The sequence below is a fragment of the Oncorhynchus tshawytscha genome, linkage group LG18, assembly GCF_018296145.1.
Source record: "Oncorhynchus tshawytscha isolate Ot180627B linkage group LG18, Otsh_v2.0, whole genome shotgun sequence".
Lineage (NCBI taxonomy): Eukaryota > Metazoa > Chordata > Actinopteri > Salmoniformes > Salmonidae > Oncorhynchus > Oncorhynchus tshawytscha.
In genome coordinates this window covers 13,475,301-13,495,695 of record NC_056446.1, presented here as the reverse complement: position 1 = coordinate 13,495,695, position 20,395 = coordinate 13,475,301, and the positions used below count along the sequence as shown (strand labels likewise).

General features: G+C 42.9%; 1 protein-coding gene across 1 annotated transcript in view; it reads right to left on the bottom strand.

The window, feature by feature from the left end:
* Window positions 1–3,108: 3,108 nt before the first annotated feature.
* The window catches only part of LOC112217524 (laminin subunit alpha-4), a 30,606-nt gene continuing 13,319 nt past the window's right edge, over window positions 3,109–20,395 (bottom strand). Inside the window, exons 15-40 of the mRNA XM_024377856.2 lie at window positions 18,724–18,872; window positions 18,248–18,389; window positions 18,045–18,138; window positions 17,834–17,950; window positions 17,513–17,698; window positions 17,255–17,391; window positions 16,747–16,911; window positions 15,851–15,996; window positions 15,359–15,521; window positions 15,003–15,136; window positions 14,677–14,848; window positions 14,362–14,493; window positions 14,096–14,238; window positions 13,780–13,909; window positions 13,529–13,666; window positions 12,099–12,232; window positions 11,765–11,920; window positions 11,190–11,340; window positions 10,548–10,741; window positions 8,240–8,429; window positions 6,401–6,556; window positions 5,735–5,894; window positions 4,942–5,072; window positions 4,761–4,854; window positions 4,504–4,623; window positions 3,109–4,301 (exon numbers count right to left, since the gene is read on the bottom strand). Of these exons, the coding sequence (XP_024233624.1) occupies window positions 4,156–4,301; window positions 4,504–4,623; window positions 4,761–4,854; window positions 4,942–5,072; window positions 5,735–5,894; window positions 6,401–6,556; window positions 8,240–8,429; window positions 10,548–10,741; window positions 11,190–11,340; window positions 11,765–11,920; window positions 12,099–12,232; window positions 13,529–13,666; window positions 13,780–13,909; window positions 14,096–14,238; window positions 14,362–14,493; window positions 14,677–14,848; window positions 15,003–15,136; window positions 15,359–15,521; window positions 15,851–15,996; window positions 16,747–16,911; window positions 17,255–17,391; window positions 17,513–17,698; window positions 17,834–17,950; window positions 18,045–18,138; window positions 18,248–18,389; window positions 18,724–18,872 (3,780 nt within the window). The 3' untranslated portion in view covers window positions 3,109–4,155. The remainder of the gene's footprint in view (window positions 4,302–4,503; window positions 4,624–4,760; window positions 4,855–4,941; window positions 5,073–5,734; window positions 5,895–6,400; window positions 6,557–8,239; window positions 8,430–10,547; window positions 10,742–11,189; window positions 11,341–11,764; window positions 11,921–12,098; window positions 12,233–13,528; window positions 13,667–13,779; window positions 13,910–14,095; window positions 14,239–14,361; window positions 14,494–14,676; window positions 14,849–15,002; window positions 15,137–15,358; window positions 15,522–15,850; window positions 15,997–16,746; window positions 16,912–17,254; window positions 17,392–17,512; window positions 17,699–17,833; window positions 17,951–18,044; window positions 18,139–18,247; window positions 18,390–18,723; window positions 18,873–20,395) is intronic.

The following is a 20,395-nucleotide window of genomic DNA, read 5'->3' as shown; positions in this document are numbered from 1 at the left end:
CCAGACTACGTTTTACAACTTGCCATAAGGACAAAGATTGTACTTTTTGGAGAAATGTCCTCTGGTCTGATGAAACAAAAATAGAACTGTCTGGCCATAATAACCATTGTTATTTTTGGAGGAAAAAGGGGGAGGCTTGCAAGCCAAAGAACACCATCCCGACCGTGAAGCACGGGGGAGGCAGCATCATGTTGTGGGGTTGCTTTGCTGCAGGAGGGACTGGTGCACTTCAGAAAATAGATGGCATCATGAGGGAGGAAAATGATGTGGACATATTGAAACAACATCTCAAGACTTCAGTCAGGAAGTTAAAGCTTGTTTGCAAGCTGGCTTTTAAGGACAACAAAGTCAAGGTATTGGAGTGGCCATCACAAAGCCCTAACCTCAATCCCAAAGAAAATTTGTGGGCAGAACTGAAAAAATGTGTGCAAGCAAGGAGGCCTACAATCCTGACTCAGTTACACCAGCTCTGTCAGGAGGAATGGGCCAAAATTCACGCAACTTATTGTGGGAAGCTTGTGGAAGGCTACCCGAAACATTTAACCCAAGTTAAACTATTTAAAGGCAATGCTACCAAATATTAATTGAGTGTATGTAAACTTCTGACCCACTAGGAATATGATGAAATAAATAAATAATTCTCTCTACTATTATTCTGACATTTCACATTCTTAAAATAAAGTGATGATCCTAACTGACCTAAAACAGTTTTTTTAAAGGATTAAATGTCAGGAATTGTGAAAAACTGAGTTTAAATGTATTTGGCTAGGGTGTATGTAAACTTCCGACTTCAACTGTACTTAAGTATCAAAAGTATAAACCATTTCAAATTCATTATATTAACCAAACCAGATGGCACAATTTTTTGTTTTTAAAATTTACGGATAGCCAGAATTATTTGTGTTTGTGAGTCTGCAAGATCAGAGGCAATGGGGATAACCAGGAATGTTCTCTTGATAAGCGTGTGAATTTGACAATTTTCCTGTCCTGCTATCCATGCAAAATGACGTTAGCTAGCTAAATTGAAACTGCTGGGGGAAAGGTATCTAGCTAACTCTCACCTTAATCACAGCAGTGTAGCTAATGTTAGCTAGTTTTCTAGAAAATAAAAACTCTAGCTATATTTGAAAGACTATAGCTATATTTTAAAGACCCTTTTTGTCAAAGTACTTAATTCCACTGCCTGTTTATTTATTAATTGGTGACTGAAAAAGTTGCAAAGAAAAATATCCCTCCTAATTTCACTGCAAATAGACTAATAGGCTGTATTGGTTGGGTATCATTTGGCTGATGTGGACATTTACATGACAGGCTGACCACACCGCTGGTGTCGCGTGCGCGAGCGGTGCAAAATTAATTTAGAAGTCTATATTATTCAATTATTGCACCCACACTGCTCGCGCACGCCAATGAGCGTCTGCGTTGCCAAGGGCTAAAATAGAAATCAGTTCTATTTCTGACGCAGATCGCGCTGCAAGTCCTGCCTCTCCTATCTCCTCATGGATTTATAGAAGCAGGTACCCACATGCAATCTCCTCATTGGTTATACCCACGTGGATGACTGAAAGACGAACGAGGTCAGTGGTGGTAATGCATCAAATTTATGACATTTTCCAATTGCAATATAAAGTCAAGAGAATAAAAAGACTGGAAAGAAGAGAGATGACTTGAAATGATTCAGTTGACCGTTTTATGTGTGGATTAATTGGTAGAGTAGAGGACCTTGTGCATTTCAGGTAAAATAACAACTCAATGTTTATATCCCAAGACAAATTAGCTAGCAACAGCAAGCTAGCTAAATAGGACAAATTAGCTCGCAAGTGCAAGCTAACTAGCTAAATTGCCATAAATGTTTAAGGCTTTTCTACCTGTCCCCAAATTAATATAATTGGTTCAGATATTATAATTGTTTTGATATTTTAACCTGCGTGTCGTGATCGCGTTTGGCGTGGGGGGGGACAAAATACATTCGTGCGTGATGGTGCCCGCGCTCAGCCGGTTTAGGTTCCGTGTGACTGTTTAGTTTTGCGAAGTTACTGACTTATAGGCATATTGTTATTCATGTTTTTGTTATTGCATTTTAGGTGGAGAGGGAGTAAGATCACTAGAAAGCAGCATGCTGCCACAACCACTGAATACTGGGGCCTGCCTTGGAGTATTGTTGTATTCATCTCCACCACATGCCTAGAAATCATATGACGAACCTGCATAGACTAACAAAGGGAAATTGTGTATAGGTTTTTGTTCCAGTACTTCACTAACACCTCATTCAACTAATTGTGGTCTAAATTGAACAAAAACTTGCACAGTTTAGTCCCCTGGGACAGAAATCACCAGAGTCTGTGTTACTGAATGAGCTTCCAAAGTTACACGCTTCAATTCTGCATGATAGTTTATAACATGTGTGGAACTAATTCTATCATTATTTTACTGGCAAATTTCATCCTACAAATTGACAAAACTTCCTTCAACGTGACAACAGTGACAGAACTCTGAGCGAGCGCAGATTCAAAATCTTCAAGTGTATTTTTTATTCACAGCAGAATATTCATAGTCGTAAATGGACGTGCAGTAATTTTGAATATAAATGATGCTTTCAAATCTTATTGAATGTATTCAAATGTAGAGTTAAAAGTTTTCTTGACCGTTGCTAAACATTTCACACGTCCTGATACCAAGCGTGCGAAATTAAATGACACATTTTGCGAATGGTACTTGCAACCACAAAACTCTATTTGCGACCACAAAATGTAAAATATAAATTCACATAGCTCTGTCATGATTATAATCCCATACAACATAAACTCTTTCTTATCCTCAGAAGTACACCAAATAAAAACTGTCCTTTTCTCATAATCCTCCCAGCATTTACTTTACCCATCACTCTTTCCACCAGATTGAATATCTCAAATGGATTCCTCAGGTTTGGCAACTCGATATGCCCCTTCTCAATTCTCCCCGTTTCCCATTCTTTTGGACCATAGTCCAATCCTCCTCGCTTTCACCGCCATTAGTTCCAAGATCTACACCTAATCGTGCCATCGTTTTCTCCTTTCCGACCTCTCTCTTTCTGTGTGTGTGAGGGGAATAAACCAATAACAGCAAGGATTTTAGAATATACATTTTATTAATCAGAAAAAAAGTAGAAAAACTGCACTGTGACAAAGCAATGAAGACGATTTTGTTACATACAGATGTGGCAGCATTGAGATGACAACATAGGGTGGTGGAAGCATTGTCTGGAACTGGACTTGGCTGCACTCCTACAGTGCATCATAGCTCTCTGACAAAAATATAAACTATGCTTTAGGCTCCTATCAACCAAACCCAAACCAATCCCTTTGGAGTGGGAGTGTGGATTTATGAGTTCTGCCAATGTAGATTAAAGGCCCAATGCAGCCCTTTTATATATCAAATCATTTCTGGGTAACAATGAACTACATTACTGTAATAGATTTCCATTAAAATGGGCAAAAATAGCTTTTTTAGCAAAAACAAGAATTTTGCTAGTACTGTCTGGGAGTGGAAAACTAGAAAATAGCTGTTATTGGCAGAGAGGTTTGGAATTCTCTTTGTTATTGGTCTATTAATCACTGTACTGCATGGTGATGTCACCATGAAAAAACGAAAATCCTGCCCATGCAAACCTGCTGATTAGAAGGTCTTGTGTAGATTGTATTTTCAACCAGCAACTATCAGGAAATAACACTGATAAAAAAATGTTCTCACACTTTTACAGTGTTAGTTTCATCAGCTGTTATACAATATTATATAAACAATGCATTTTGACTGTACTGGGCCTTTAAGAAAATGAAGATACCTTTTCATAGGGTGATACAGTTACAAGCCTTCTTAAGTTGGCAATAATATGAGCAGTGGTCCTTAATCACATCATGTTGCAGTCCAACTCTTTTGGGGGGATATTTTCTAATGTGAAACTAATTCATATGGGAGGGTTGGTTACGTTGCCGGGTCATTTTCTTTTCCAAATGAAAACAAACATTGTTCTAGTTAACATCAAACAAGAATAGACAATTTAAAACACAATGAAAATGACTTTTCATGCTTTATTGACAGTGTGGAAACTTGTTAGGAAGCAGAATTTGGTCAGTCGTGTTGCTGGAGAGCTGGGCTGTATTCGTTATGACAGGTCCTTTAGGCAGCTGGACAGGAGCCCACACTGACAGCCCCGCTGACCAGGGCCGCTTTGCTGAAGGCCACTTGGCTCTCGTTCACCGTCAGGTTCCTCACACAGCCTGTGTAGGCCCTCCTAGTGGCAATGCCCTCTGGGAGAAGAGATTCTAGGAAGATATATAATAAACAACATTATAAACACATTTCCTTTTATTTTGCAAACTCAAGGTTGATAGTGCTGCCTCACCCTGTAACCAAAGTACTCACAGTTTGGATGTGTTTTGTTAGTTGGAATGTCAGATAGTGTCTAGCAAAAAACTATTTTGTGTGAAGTTCAATCGTCTTGAAATGCATGGCTTTGCCACTGACCTGGAGCTCCACCAATGAACACAGGGGCCCTGGCATTCTGGGTACTGTGGTAGAGAGGTCCCACCACATGGTTGACATCTGAGTCCACATCCAGCTGGATTACATTGGCATCTCGGATCACTGAACCAGAGGCAGAAAGGACAACAGAACACATTGTTGTCAGCCACTGCACATAACATGGGCCAATCATTGCAAATGAACCGTGGTCCCATACTGTTTAAATCAGGGGCAGTCAATGCAATAAAGATATCTCTTACCTGTGATCCTGTGCCAGCTCCCATCACACAGACCCAGTCTAGGAGTGACCTGAGTGAAGAACTCACGGACCCCATTGTTCACCAGCACCACCACCTGTGAGCATAGAACAATACTTGCATTGAAGATCTACTAATAGCAAATTAGCAAATTACGACTGATTGCTTTGTATTAGTCGCTTACCGCTCCTTGATGAATATACATCGTTAAGTACTCCTCTGCTGCTGTGTAGACATGCAGTAGTACCCCTGACGCCACACGAGGGCGCACCTCTACCACCAGCTCAAACCTCCGCCCCAGGTTGAACGTGTCATCTTGAGGGAGATGGACAGAAAGAGTAATTCAAGTAAAGTCTGCTCTACCAGCCCCTCTGTCCGTTCGGAATCTCATCTTTAACGCCTGTAACCTGGAATGTTTCACTGCACTTCGGCCCAATGGGATCGTGTGCACGTGTGAAACTTAGCCAGCCACAGTAGGGTGTGAAATTGCTCTGCACTCGTTCAAACAGCTGCAGCTTGGCTTCCAAGACCTTGGAGATTGCAGCTCTCCTCTGCGCCCTCAACTTTTCCACCAGGCCAAATTTTCACCACAGCTGCACTGGGCATATCAAATTCCGATATCCTGACTAGAGCCTCTCTGCTTCCCCGTCTCTGTGGTGACTGGTGAGCGGCCCAGGGGTTTTGTCTGCTTTCCAGAGAAAATCTGACATGGCGTGTGATATAACTGACACATTGTTTCCAAACAGCTCCAGACCCTGCCAAAGGGATCCGTGTACAATGATAGGATGGAGTGTGTCCTGAAGATTGCAGGAAAATCAATGTTTCACAAGCTTTTCCTTTGGTATCATACTTCAAATTAATCTGGTAGGGTTCAGCCACAGTATAAAGCCAGAAGGGCCTTGAGGATAATCATATGCCATTAATTTCTTAATTCCTAGCTAAATGGAGAGGCTTGGCAAAGTGTGTTTGTGTCTTACCCAAGACGACATATCCTCCCTCTTCAGAGAAGTATGTCCCCGGCTCATAGAGTCCCTCGAAGCACGGCGTCACCCCGAAGGCCTGGGACACGGAGGACAGCCATTGGCCATTCAACTGGAAGTTCTTCACACAGCCAGTGAAGCTGTACGCAGAGTTTCTCTATTGGAGACAAATACAGCACAGGAAAGTGTAAATGGGTGGTAGTACAGATATCTGTAGGTAATATGTTCCACTAACAGACCCCAGAGAGGGGTCACATTGATGGTTTATTGTTTTCTGTGGGAAACGTATCGTCTGAGTACAGCAGTCTGAAGTGAAAATACTTGGATGGCTCCCAGTGTGAACATATGCCAGAAAAGACTAGAGGACCATAAATCATTCCAGACATCTCTTATAATGTTCTTTATCGAAAGTTCAGGATCTTGACTTTTTAGTTCTTCTTATACATTCTTGGCCAGGGTTTTCATATGTTTCCAGGTTTCCACTGTAAAAACATTCTGCTCCATTTTCCTTCAGTAGGCTATAAGGTCCTGCTCTGTGTCCCAAATTACACCTCATTCCCTATATAGTGCACAACTTTTTGACCCTGGTGAAAAGTAGTACACTACATAGGGAATAGTGTACCATTTGGGATGCAGCCCTGGGCACTAAGGGGTGTATCTTACCAGTATGTTCTGCTGGGCCCTCCCTGGTGGCACCCCTCCCACATAGAGGGTACTGCTGACGTGCCAGGAGACGTTGGAGCCCTGAGCTCTATCCTCCAGCAGTGTCAGCCCATCAATGATTAATCGGCCCAGATTCCCATCACGAATAAAAATAACCTGCAGGAGGAGAGACAAGACAGGGCTGTTACACTGTCGGGTAGAACTATGCCACTGCTGAAAACGAGTGGCTTATCCCATAGAACAATCTATTTATGTGTGACAGGTGTCAGAGGTAAAAGTTATGTATTTTAGTATATGGTTAATGGGGAATAAGTACACTACCGGTCAAAAGTTTTAGAACACCTACTCATTCAAGGGTTTCTTTATTTTTTACTATTTTATACATTGTAGAATAATAGTGAAGACATCAAAACTATGAAAAAACACATGTATTCATGTAGTAACCAAAAAAGTGTTAAACAAATTAAAAAATATTTTATATTTGAGATTCTTCAAATAGCCACCCTTTGCCTTGATGACAGCTTTGCACACGCTTGGCATTCTCTCAACCAGCTTCACTTGGAATATTTTTCCAACAGTCTTGAAGGAGTTCCCACATATGCTGAGCACTTGTGGCTGCTTTTCCTTCACTCTCCAATCTGACTCATCCCAAACCATCTCAATTTGGTTGAGGTCGGGGGACTGTGGGGGCCAGGTCATCTGATGCAGCACTCCATCACTCTCCTTCTTGGTAAAATATCCCTTACACAGCCTGGAGGTGTGTTGGGTCATTGTCCTGTTGAAAAATAAATGATTGTATCGCTGCAGAATGCTGTGGTAGCCATGCTGGTTAAGTGTGCCTTGAATTCTAAATAAATCACAGACAGTGTCACCAGCAAAGCACCCCACACCACGACACCTCCTCCTCCATGCTTTACGGTGGTAAATACACATGCGGAGATCCTCCGTTCACCCACACTGCGTCTCACAAAGACACGGCGGTTGGAACCAGTTTGGACTCCAAACCAAAAGACTGGTGGAAATTTGTCCAATGTCCATTGCTCATGTTTCTTGGCCCAAGAAAGTCTCTTCTTCTTATTGGTGTCCTTTAGTGGTGGTTTCTTTGCAGCAATTCGACCATGAAGGCCTGATTCACACAGTCGCCTCTGAACAGTTGATGTTGAGATGTGTCTGTTACTTATACTCTGTGAATCATTTATTTGGGTTGCAATTTCTGAGGCTGGTAACTCTAATGAACCTATCCTCTGCAGTCTTTCATTCCTGTGGTGGTCCTCATGAGAGCCAGTTTCATCATAGCACTTGATGGTTTTTGAGGCTGCACAAAGTTCTTGAAATGTTCCATATTGATTGACCTTCATGTCTTAAAGTCTTAAAGTAATGATGGACTCTTTTGCTTATTTGAGCTGTTCTTGCCATAATATGGACTTGGTGTTTTACCAAATAGGGTTATCTTCTGTATACCCCCCTACCTTTTCACAACCCAACTGATTGGCTCAAACGCATTAAGAAGGAAAGAAATTCCACAAGTGAACTTTTAAGAAGGCACACCTGTTAATTGAAATGTATTCCAGGTGACTACCTCATGAGGCAGGTTGAGAGAATGCCAAGAGTGTGCATAGCTGTCATCAAGGCAAAGTGTGGCTATTTGAAGAATCTTAAATATAAAATATATTTGGATTTGTTTAACACTTTTTTGGTTACTACATGATTCCATGTGTTATTTCATAGTTTTGATGTCTTCACTATTATTCTACAATGTAGAAAATAGTAACAATTTAGAAAAACCCTTGAATGAGTAGGTGTTCTAAAACTTTTGACCGATAGTGTATATTTACTTACATTGTGCCATGTTCCGTCGTTGTACTTCTCCGGGCTCTTGACCTTGACCTGTTCTTGACCCAGGTTGAAGGTGTACATCAGCTTCCCATGGGAAAGAAACAGAGCCATGTAGTTGTCCTCTGCCTCGTCTGATGCATAAAAGATGAGGCCGAACGAGGACTGGGTCTTCAGGGACAGGGAGAAGTGAGACCTGGGGGGTAAAAGGTACATTATAAACTGGGTGGTTCGAGTCCTGAATGCTGATTGGCAGAAAGCTGTGGTATATTTAAGTAATAAGGCCTAAGAAGGGTTTAAGGGCCTTATTGCTTTTATAAAATGGTTACCGTAATACGGTTTAGAAAAATATGAATAACTTTCTCAGTAAAACATGGGTACATTCGTTTCTGAAGTTGCTACCCAAGCGTGCTGGTCGTTAGTTATTTTCTAATGTTTTGACCCAGTCGTTAATTCGTTTCATTCTACGTTGCTATGCTAAACAAGCCATTGGCTTGTAGCTAGCAGATAATCAATGATGATGAGACAATAACTTCAATAAATATTTATTTAATAAATATCCAATAGGCCTCACTGCTCTGGTTAATGAATGAATGGGATTCTGAGTGTTTACGGTTTCCATGGTGAATTATTAGTTTTGCGTTCATTTATGGGCTAGCTAGCTAGCTTACAGGCACGGGAGAGACCGCATTTGTAAAATTAAACATTGTTGCACAGGTAGTAAAGGCATACAGGTGTCACGATCGTCGTACGAACTGGAAATATACTCAGACCAATGTGCAGCGTGATTTGGGTTCCACATGTTTAATAAAGGAAACTTACAAAAACAGCAAACGAAACATGAAGTCATGGAGTGCTCACAGGCAACTACACACAAACAAGATCCCACAAAAACCAGTGGAGAAATGGCTGCCTGAATATGATTCCCAATCAGAGACAACGATAAACAGCTGCCTCTGATTAGGAACCATACCAGGCCAACATAGAAATAAATGCACTAGATCACCCATCCTAGTCACACCCCGACCTAACCAAAATGGAGAATAAAAAGGCTCTCTATGGTCAGGGCGTGACAACAGGACGCCGTGCCTGGACATCGGCGCAGTGGAAGGCAACATCCAACTGTTGCAAACCAAATAGCAGCATGGGAAAATAAAGCTGTAGAGGCTTTTTTCCCAGAGGGGATTATGACACTAACACGTCATGGTTGTCCCACAACTCCCGCATATCAACCAATCAGCATCCAGGATCCAAACAACCTTTTTTATGACAGACCTATACCCACGAGTGTGACACAAAAAACGCTTTACTGTCATTACGTTGGTAGCAATAAGGCACCTTGGGAGTTTATGGTATATGGCCAATATACCACGGCTGACTTCGCATTGCTTCGTGCTTAAGAACAGCCCTTAGCCGTGGTATAGTGGCCATATATCACACTACCTTGTGCCTTATTGCTTAATTATACTATACTCAGACCATTACTCAGAGACCCAGAGTAAAGTGCATGTGACTAGTACTTAGACCAAGAAAACAGAGTGGAGTTCATGTGTAGAGTGGGTTCATGATTGACCTCTGCTTGACTTCTGCTTGACCAATCACCTATGTTGTACCCCCAGGTTGTGTCCCAAATGTCACCCTATTCCCTTCACAGTGTACTACCTTTATACAGAGCCCTAGAGATGCGGTGAAGAGATCATTGGAATGCAGACCATGGGGGGATAGAGGAAGGATGCAGGATTGATCTAACAAAGTGGATATTTGTCAAATCTGTCATGGTTGATTTATTGGAACAGGCCCACAATGTGGTTAATAAAGTCTGATATGGATATCTTTGGTTGTTTTTGCATAACATTTAGAAGTTGTCTCTTTTCAGGTTGAGATGTGTCTGCTAAATGCTAACTCCCGTTCATATAAGCTGGTAGCATAGAGTAGCTAGCATACATCGGTGGTGGTAGTCAAAGTCATTTTTAACTGTACTGCAGTTGATTGGTGACGATAACATGAACATGTGTTGGGGTTGACATCCATAAAAGCATTATACTCTGATTTGTACCTCAACATAGTGTGAAATACACATATAAACACTAGCCTACATGTAGGATCATTTTGCTGGGGGGCAATGAGGAGATTGGGGATCTTTCCCAGACAGCATCTTTAACCCAGGCATTTCCATGGCATTTCCATTGTTTTGGTTGAGTTCCATTGACCTCTTTACCACATCTATGGGCCCTGGTCAAAAGTAGTACACTATATAGGGAATAGGGTGCTATTTGGGATGCAAGCCAGGTGTTCTTCCCTATCCTGGCCTTACCTCTCAGCGAGGGACTCTGGGATGTCAGTGTACTCCTGCCTGCTGTTGGCGATACCCCCGTAGTGGTGGGCGTGGCGGGTGGCATGGGGCCTGGCGGACAGGTAGCATGGTGTCTCTTCTGTCTCTCCTGGCTCCTGGTCATCACTGTTCAGTCCCAACAGGCCTTGTGGCTGGTTGATCTTGTCTCTGCCCACCTTAGTGAGAGAATGGAGGTTATTTGAGTGTTGTTAGTGGGTCAATGCATGCCTATTGTTCGGTATACAGTATCGTCTTTAAAGATCGAAATTGGGGGAAGCAGCGCTACTGTTTGCCCCAGCGCCTTTGTCATTGTGGGGAATGGCGCCTCCGGCAGCACGGGGAAAAAACATTGCAGTTCATATTCTGCTGTTCAATTACACGTGCAATGATGTCCGAGGTGTTTGTTGTTTGGGGTAACTTCTTTGTTATTGTATTATCCCAAATGGATGTGGCAGTATCACCAATTAAGGATTCCATCTTTAAGTGTTTTTAAGACTCTTTTAAGACTAGAAAAGGCATTTTTTATGAATTAATACTGATGACTTTTGTATCCGGCAGGCGTAAGCTTTTAGAAGCCAAACTCGGGTTCAATGACATGTATTTAAATGATCTTCATTTCTTTACCTTCCTAGTATGGCCCTGGTTGGATTTGGCAGAGTTTTTGTGCTTTGAGAGCAGGGCAGCGGGCGGTCGCTCCACAGGGCAGTCCTGCAGGGAGGTCTGGACATTCTCAGTGTACTTCTGAAAGTCCTCAGGCTCAATGTCCCTGTCTTGTCTGGGGGGGAAGAAAGAAAGAAAGAAAGAAAGAAAGAGAGAGAGAGAGAGAGAGAGAGAGAGAGAGAGAGAGAGACTAGCAACTCAGTGCCAAAGACACAAGAGCCATAGAGCTACACACACACAACTCTGTCTCCATGGAAACACACTCCATGTCCTCCCACTCGGCTCTCAACAGCAACTCTGCCTGGCTTTCTTCCTCTCATAGATACAGCTAGGCAGCAAGGTTTTCACCAACCGACCTGAGCCAGATGTCCAATGAGCTTGCTATCATAACAACGTTCTCTAGAGATAAGAGGTGTGTACAACCTTGGACTCGTTCACTTGCTAATATTAGATGCAAACCATTACACTCCATGACGTCAAACACATTACACTTTTAATGTGATCTGTGTGCTGTCGCAGTGAGAGAGGGGCCAGGTCACCTGCTGATGTAGGCGTAGCTGATGCAGCCAGTGAAGTTCTTGATGCTGCTACTGGGAGAGCCTCCTAAGTAGAAGCTCCTCACTGTGGAGGCTGAGGCGGGGGAGGACGGACGTTTCTTCTCATGCTTGTCTTTGTCATCCACCACCAGCTCATATCTGATGGAGATAGATAGTTATCGGTCAATTGTTACAGTGAACAATTATAATACATTTTGCTAGTAAATCACACTTTTAAATATGAAGAAATATGTATGTGGCTTGACAGCGAGGCAATCCGTAAAAAAATACTTGCCAGATAAAGGGAGATGTTTTTTACGATACGTTGGATTCTTACTTGTCATTATTCGCTGAAGCTACCAGGAAATGGGTCATTCCATCGTTGTACTGCTTCTTGTGTGATTTGACTCTGGTGCCCCTGGAGTTCAATACCACTGCTCCGTTCTCCAGAGCGATGGTAAACTCATCAGACTGAAGGAGGAATAGAGTTTGGAGTTGAACAACAGTTGTATTTCCTTTGCAGTTCCTTTGGAACTCACAAACTCAGCAAAAAAAGAAACATCCCCTTTTCAGGACCCTGTCATTCAAAGATAATTCGTAAAAATCTGAATAACTTCACAGATCTTTATTGTAAAGGGTTTAAATCCTGTTTCCCATGCTTGTTCAATGAACAATAAACAATTAATGGGGCGGCAGGGTAGCCTAGTGGTTAGAGCGTTGGACTAGTAACTGGAAGGTTGCAAGTTCAAACCCCGAGCTGACAAGGTACAAATCTGTCGTTCTGCCCCTGAACAGGCAGTTAACCCACTGTTCCTAGGCTGTCATTGAAAATAAGAATTTGTTCTTAACTGACTTGCCTAGTTAAATAAAGGTTAAAAAAAATAAATTTTTTTTAAAAAAATGCATCTGTGGAACGGTCATTAAGACACTAACAGTTTACAGACGGTAGGCAATTAAGATCACAGTTATGAAAACTTAGGACACTAAAGAGGCCTTTCTACTGACTGAAAAACACCAAAAGAAAGATGCCCAGGGTCCCTGCTCATCTGCGTGAACATGCCATAGGCATGCTGCAAGGAGGCATGAGGACTGCAGATGTGGCCAGGGCAATAAATTGCAATGTCCTTACTGTGAGATGCCTAAGACAGTGCTGTGTGTTACAGGGAATACATCCTCCTCCCTCATGTGGTACCCTTCCTGCAGGCTCATCCTGACATGACCCTCCAGCATGACAATGCCACCAGCCATACTGCTCGTTCTGTGCATGATTTCCTGCAAGACAGGAATGTCAGTGTTCTGCCTTGGTCAGCGAAGAGCCCGGATCTGAATCCCATTGAGCACGTCTGGGACCTGTTGGATCGGAGGGTGAGGGCTAAGGCCATTCCCCCCAGAAATGTCCGGGAACTTGCAGGTACCTTGGTGGAAGAGTGGGGTGACATCTCACAGCAAGAACGGGCAAATCTGGTGCAGTCCATGAGGAGGAGATGCACTGCAGTACTTAATGCAGCTGGTGGCCACACCAGATACTGACTGTTACTTTTGATTTGGACCCCCCCCCCTTTGTTCATGGACACATTATTCAATTTCTGTCAATCACATGTCTGTGGAACTTGTTCCGTTTATGTCTCAGTTGTTGAATCTTATGTTCATACAAATATTTACACGTTACGTTTGCTGAAAATAAACGCAGTTGACAGTGAGAGGATGTTTCTTTTGTTGTTGAGTTTATGAAACAAATAAATACAATTCAGGCAAGAATCAATATACCCCCTCGGTGTGGTAGAACAGGAGACCAGTAGGCTGCAGTGTCCTGAAGTTCAGGCCACCCTCGAAGGCGTCGAAGGGAGATATCTTTGCTGCAGACCCCAGGTAGCTCTCTCCAGTGAAGTAGGCTTTACGGGACATCTGTTAGAATCCAAGACACAACAGGGACATTGTCAACTATTGTAGTTCAGTTGATTCTGTATACACCACCAATGCTTTGTCTAGTCGCATTTGCTATGGACTACAGTACATACAAAGGACTCCTCAGGACAACCGCTGCTGATGCCAATAGTGCCTGGTTCCTCCAGGAGGTTAAAGTCTTTCTTCTGGAACTGGAAGCCCTTCACACAGCCCTTCAGCCCCATAAGGGAGGATAGCTCAGGCCTGGGGGAGAGGGAATATGCTCATAGTCACATAGGGCCTGCCGTCCAACTGTACTCAGTTTAATGCTAATGTAACAATCTGTTGATATTGTGTTACAATTGTCAACTATGCTTACAAAGTAAGACCTCTTAAGGTCCTTGGATTGGTGTGAGGAAGTGCACATGTGTGATTAGATAACTGACTCACCTGGAGAGGAGAATGCGCGAGGGGGCCCCTCCTATGTAGATATCGGAGAAGGGCAATGTTTTTTTTTCATTCTCCATGGACTTCACGTGACTCTTGTCCACCAATAGAATGATCTTCTTGGAGTAATGATAGATGACTGACACCTATAAAAAGAACAGCACAGCTTAGATTGGATTAGGCCTACTGTTGAAAGGAAATTGATTGCATTCACATCTTAATAGGCACACCCCTGCCGACAGAAAGACAATGGGCTGATTTAGATTTACCTCATGGTATCTTGCGTCATTGATCTGTAGTTTAGGTAAGTTACTCTCCATGACGATCGGGCCTCCGCTGAAGCCAAAGTCATACATGAGACGTAGGAAGCCATTCTTCAACTCTAACAGGAAGAACTTGTCCTGGAATGAATTATTGAACAGTTTTTTCTAGAGTCATTTTTCCCTAAGTAACATGACGCAGAAAAAGTATTGGTAAATCTCTCTATGCTCTCTGAAGAATTGCAAGGCATAGCATTGCATCACTGACTGACACTATGTTGCTTGTTCAAAAATAAAAGGGGACATTTTCGCTACTATATTTACCCCGGTGACCATGAGTAACAGGATGCCGTTGTTTGCTACTGTCCGAACAGCAATGTCAAACCGGGTGACGATGCCAAATTTACCCCTCCTCTCCATGTTGTTGATGAGGGCATATCCAGTTCCGTCAAACAGGTAGCTGGCGATACGACTCTGCGAGAATGCCAGCTTATACCTGATACGGCAAAGAAAACAATGTTAGAGTTAAGTCGAAATGAAGCGACTTGCCTGAAGGAGCCTCAGGTGGAGACGTGGACTCTTTAAGGGCAGAGGTAATATCTAATGTTCCCAACAGAAAACGTATATAGACAAGATACAGTATGTCATACCTGGGACAAGGTGTTGAAGCAACTACATCCATCTTGTGCGTCTGTTTGAAATTGTAAAGACTGATGACATCATTATTTAAAGAGGCCAACTCGATGCAGCCCACAAAAGGAGCTAGGCTGAGTGCAGGTGGAAGCTACAAGGAAAAACAAAACATTCAGAATCTTAATCTTGGAAGGAAAAAAGTAAATAGAGAGTCATCGCAATACTGATTCAATTCTGCTGTGTCAGTGGTTCATGAGTGAAGTACAGTTTACATCAATATTGTACGATGGAAATGGTCTGCTACGCATTTGCCAATGCCACAGAACTCTGATCAGAGGTCGATGTCATATCCTGTTAGAAAGTGATACCGTACCCTGACGTCAGCGGGGACGCCACCCACGAAGAAGACAGTGTCTTCAGGGTCCAGGTTGAACAGGGAGTCGGTGCCAAAGGCTTCGCCCTTTTGGATGAACTTCTGCTCGTCAGTGGATGTCTGACTGGGCACAGTCAGGAACACTTTTCCATGTCTGCCCAGCCTGTCAAAACAAAGACACAAAGAAGCGTGAATAATCAGTCCCATCAACACCATTACATACTGCATGGGCAGAACAGCCTCATAAATCCCTGTGAGTGGTTAGACGAGACAGATGTCCTGTCTGTGTGAATGGACGGACGGCCTTTAGCAAGGTTGCAAATCTGTACTGTATGTGCTTTAGCCAAGTTCTTTGTCATCGCTTGTCCTTCATGAAACATGCATGGCATGACGACAGACATGACAGATGTCTTGTCTAATAAGCATTAGTTGATCTTCTACCAGGCTATCTGTTGCGACTGGATCTGTTGCTTAGGTAACACACTACTGTACCTCTCCACTTTGATGAGGTTGAAGACTGGAGGCCATTGGCTGACAGGCTTTGAACCCAGCGGGATTTCAACATCTTCCCCTCCCAGGTTGTAGATGTACACCAGGTTGTCATTCTTGATGGCCAGACCCATGTAGTCCTTCTTACCCTATATGATATGTAGGAGAGAAACCAAGGTGACAGGTTTTATACAGCACAGTGCCTGTATTGTAATATTGAATCCCTGCCTGCGATCTTATTCAGGAAAATCTCCTAATCTTTGCTTTATAAAACCAACGAAGGGTCACAGAGCGCCATTTCTAAGCATCAAGCAGACTTACACAAACACCACTGCATAATTTACAGCAGTGACAGAATCACCAGGGTAAGCAGCATCATTAAAGAGAACAGAGAGGCCCAGAGAGGAGAGCTCCTGTGGGTGGGAGGGTAACAGCATTTATGTTAAATGAGCCCCGACTTTGGCGGCAGTGGCGCACACAACAGGCGTCTCCCGGAAACCTTTTGAAAAAGGCAACTGTCTCAAAGGCCTCTTCTGCTCACATGATCACAACAAACCATTCATCTGCACACAAGCTGCTCTCGCCCTTTTATCTCAAGCCATCCTCAGGGTCCAAGTCTGGGAACTATCATTAGCAGATCTGGGCCATTCTGCAACCCCCTTCTCCAACCCACCCACTTCTTGCACACAATAGAAAAACACATCAGCATTATCACAGGGGCTGTTGCGCTATATGCTGGTCTATGCTAGCCTGATCCCAGATGTGTTGATGCTGTATGGCCAACTTCCATGGTTGTGGCATGACAACAAAAGGAGGCGGCTATGCAGGACAAGTAGATCTGAACCCAGCACCAGCCCAGCTCCCTATTTCCTAACCCCCCCTCCCCCCAGCCTCCTCACGTTTCTGTCTCCCAGATAGAAGATGAAGCGGTCCTCAATAGGGTCCTTATCTGGGTCCACCCTGATGAACAGACTGATGGTGGTCACTGTCTTAAGGTCTGCCACGTTGATGTGGGGCTGCACTTCAACCGACGACTGACCGTTGAACTTCATGGACACTTGGACCTACAGTATGGTGTAACAAAACATGATATACAGTGCCTTCAGAAAGTATTCAGACTCCTTGACTTTTTCCACATTTTGTTACGTTACAGCCTTATTTTAAAATGGATTAAAGAAATGTCATTATGGGGTATTGTGTGTATATCGATGAGGAAAACAACTATTTTATCAATATTAGAATAAGGCTGTAACTTAACAAAATGTGGATAAAGTCAAGGGGTCTGAATACTTTCCGAAGGCACTGTATCTGTGTCATACAGGACTCGATTATGAACAAGACTTGGGATTATAGTAACACAAGACTGTACAGGGTTTTTCATTGGTGGTGATAGGTGATAATATTGACCTTCTTGGCCACACTCCTGGCCTGGGCGATGAGCTCTCTGATCCTCATGATGTTGGTGGTCACATTGTTCACTGGCTTCTTCTCAATGACACGCAGCTTGTCCAGCAGCTCAGGAACCAGCTCAGACAGGTTCTCAACTGAAAACCCCACCATGGATGGAGAGGATTACCACTTACTAGTTTGAGGGTAATGCTTAGTCATTTAGTCTTCTCTGTCGAGGATTGAAATACTGTAGAAGTGTTGATGACTATACTGTACCTGCTTTCCCAGCAGAGACTACAGCACGGTCAAAGGCTGCAGCAGAGTAATCTTGGTTCTTCATGTTGGTGGCCCACTCCTCCACCTTCTCGTGGATGGGGGTGATGGTCTGCAGGACCTCCACAGAGCGGTTCAGGGTGCCTTCAGCCACCTCCCTGGTGAGCTCCAGACGCTTGGTGGTTCTGCCTGGAAGATCAAAGTGGAATTCAGAACAACAAATTCAGTACTGAGATGAGGAGAGCAGTGAATGGCAGTGAATACAATGATGTGCATGTCAGAGACCCTAGATAGGCTATGGTCCAGAACAAGAATGTGTTTTACCTGACTCAATTTCCTTGATGTCTTTCAGTACTTCCTCTAGTTTTTTGGTGTTGTCATCCATGGTCTCCTTGGTCTCCTCAATATATTTAATCTTGTCCAGAACCTCAGTTTCAACCTCTGTTGACACAATTCACACATGAATCATCGAGGAGAACCCGTACAGTCTAGTCTAAAAATAACCAGACAATGCCCAATCTAAAAAATGTCATACCAAGTTGCTCAGAATGCAATGAAATAGATTCCTTGAAGATGTTGTCTCTCTGGGTCTTCAGGAACCCCAGCTGTGTGTTGATCCCGTTGGTGGCCTGCCATAGACAGCACAGTTTTAGCTTATCAATTGAAAACCACTCTATATTAGCCTAAATACTGTATGTAGCTAATGTAGCTAACTGCTGCGCATTTTGGACAACCTACATCCTCAGCTCTTGTTGCTAAATCCAGTGTTGTCAGTCCAGTGATGTTGGCCTCTTCGATGTACTGGACTATGTTGTTGTACACATTGGCTGCAACCAGAGCCTTCTGCACGAATCCGTTGGCATCGCTGCCTTTCAGGTCACTGGGTGGAAAGAAACGTACAACAACGTCAAGGTCTAGTTGGAATCTTTGTAAGGCATTAAGGGTAAAGAACATAGCTGTAGTGTTGGCCTGCTTTTAACTGTGATACTACTACTGTACTACTCATTTGTGCTTCAAGTAAAGTGTGATTGATTGTTGATCAGTTTTGAATAATGTTCAGTGGTGGTTTTGTTCTTGAATGTAGTGTGCTTTATAATGGAATAAAGTGGATAATCGAGTCATGTTTAGCAGTTGGTTGTTTGGTTCTACAATGTGATGTGCATTAGAGGGATGCCATTAGGAGATCATTACTATATGACATCACTACTACTCACTACTCCAGCTCTGTAGCTTGACTCTGTAGATCCTTTGCGTGGTCCTGGGCTCTCTGGACTAGGTCTCTGTCTGCCAGGGACAGTGCCTCAGTCTTCTCCTGCAGCAGCTTGCTGGCGCCATCGATCGCAGCGTGGTACTCAGTCACGTTCTACACAGATACAGACCCCATTCCAGGACTTAACTAACAAAGTTACGTCTGAATGATTCTATTTCACCACTGACTTAACCAATAGAGAGCCAATTGACTTAAAGGGATACCTTGGGATTTTGGCAATGAAGCCCTGTGCTTACCATTAATGCCCAGCCATTATGCTAATGCTAGTTAGCAATTGCGCTAATGGTAGTTAGCAACATTCTTCACGCAGAGACATACCAATGGTATTCACAAGTTCATCTGACTCTGGGGAAGAATACAAAGTGCTTCATTTCGAAAAATCCTGAAGTATCCCCTCAAAAAGGGAATTGTATAACCTGTTAAACTCTGAGCGATTGTTTTGTGTCCTGTACAGGGTCTGGCAAATGTTGGTGGGTTATAAGAATGAAGTTCTTACCTTTCTAACAGTACTAAGCATGTGTTTGTAGTACTTATAGTTTTGAAACCCGAAATGTACTTCATGAGGGTAGTATACAATATTATGAATAGTTTAGAAAATGCCATTAGAGGGCGTCAGAGTTTGCAGCAGCGTTTTTGATCTCATGCAACCTCAAAAAATGCCCTAATATCATTTTTGGGTTAGATTTTTCATGGATTCATGCAAAGTGCATTGACAATACGTGGTACTCTCCCTGTCATGCCATGCAGTGCCTTTAGAAAGTATTCACACCCCTTGACTTTTTCCACATTTCGTTGTGTTAAAGCCTGAATTCAAAAGGGATTCCATTTAGATGTTGTGTCACTGGCCTACACACGATACCCCATAATGTCAAAGTGGAATTCCGTTTTGAAATGTCTTTAGTCAATAAGTATACAACCCTTTTGTTATGGCCTAAATAAGTTCAGGAGTAAAATGTGCTTAACAAGTCACATACAAGAGGACCACAATGGAAATAAGTCCCAGACTTTACTGTGTGTTATCCTCAATGATTTTATTCATGTGCATGTATGGCTTTTAAGTTTTATGTGTGCTTTTGTTTTTAAATGGTCAAATTAATAAACTAAACTAAACTAATAAGTTGCATGGACTCACTCTGTGTGCAATAATAGTGTTTAACATGGTTTCTGAATACCTCATCCCTGTAACCCACAAATACAATTATCTGTAAGATCCCCCACCCGAGCAGTGAATTTCAAACACAGATTCAACCACAAAGACCAGGGAGGTTTTCCAATGCCTCGCACCTAATGGTAGATGGGTAACAAAGACATTGAATATCCTTTTCAGCAGTGATTAATTACACTTTGGATGGTGTATCGATACACCCAGTCACTACAAAGATGCAGGCGTCCTTCCAAACTCAGTTGCCGGAGAGGAAGGAAACCACTCAGGGGTTTCACCATGAGGGCAATGCTGACTTTAAAACCGTTACAGAGTTTACTGGCTGTGATAGGAGAAAACTGAAGATGGATCAACAACATTGTAGTTACTCCACAATACTAATCTAAATGACAGTGTGAAAAGAAGGAAGCCTGTACAGAATACACATTTTCTAAAATATGCATCCTGAATCAGG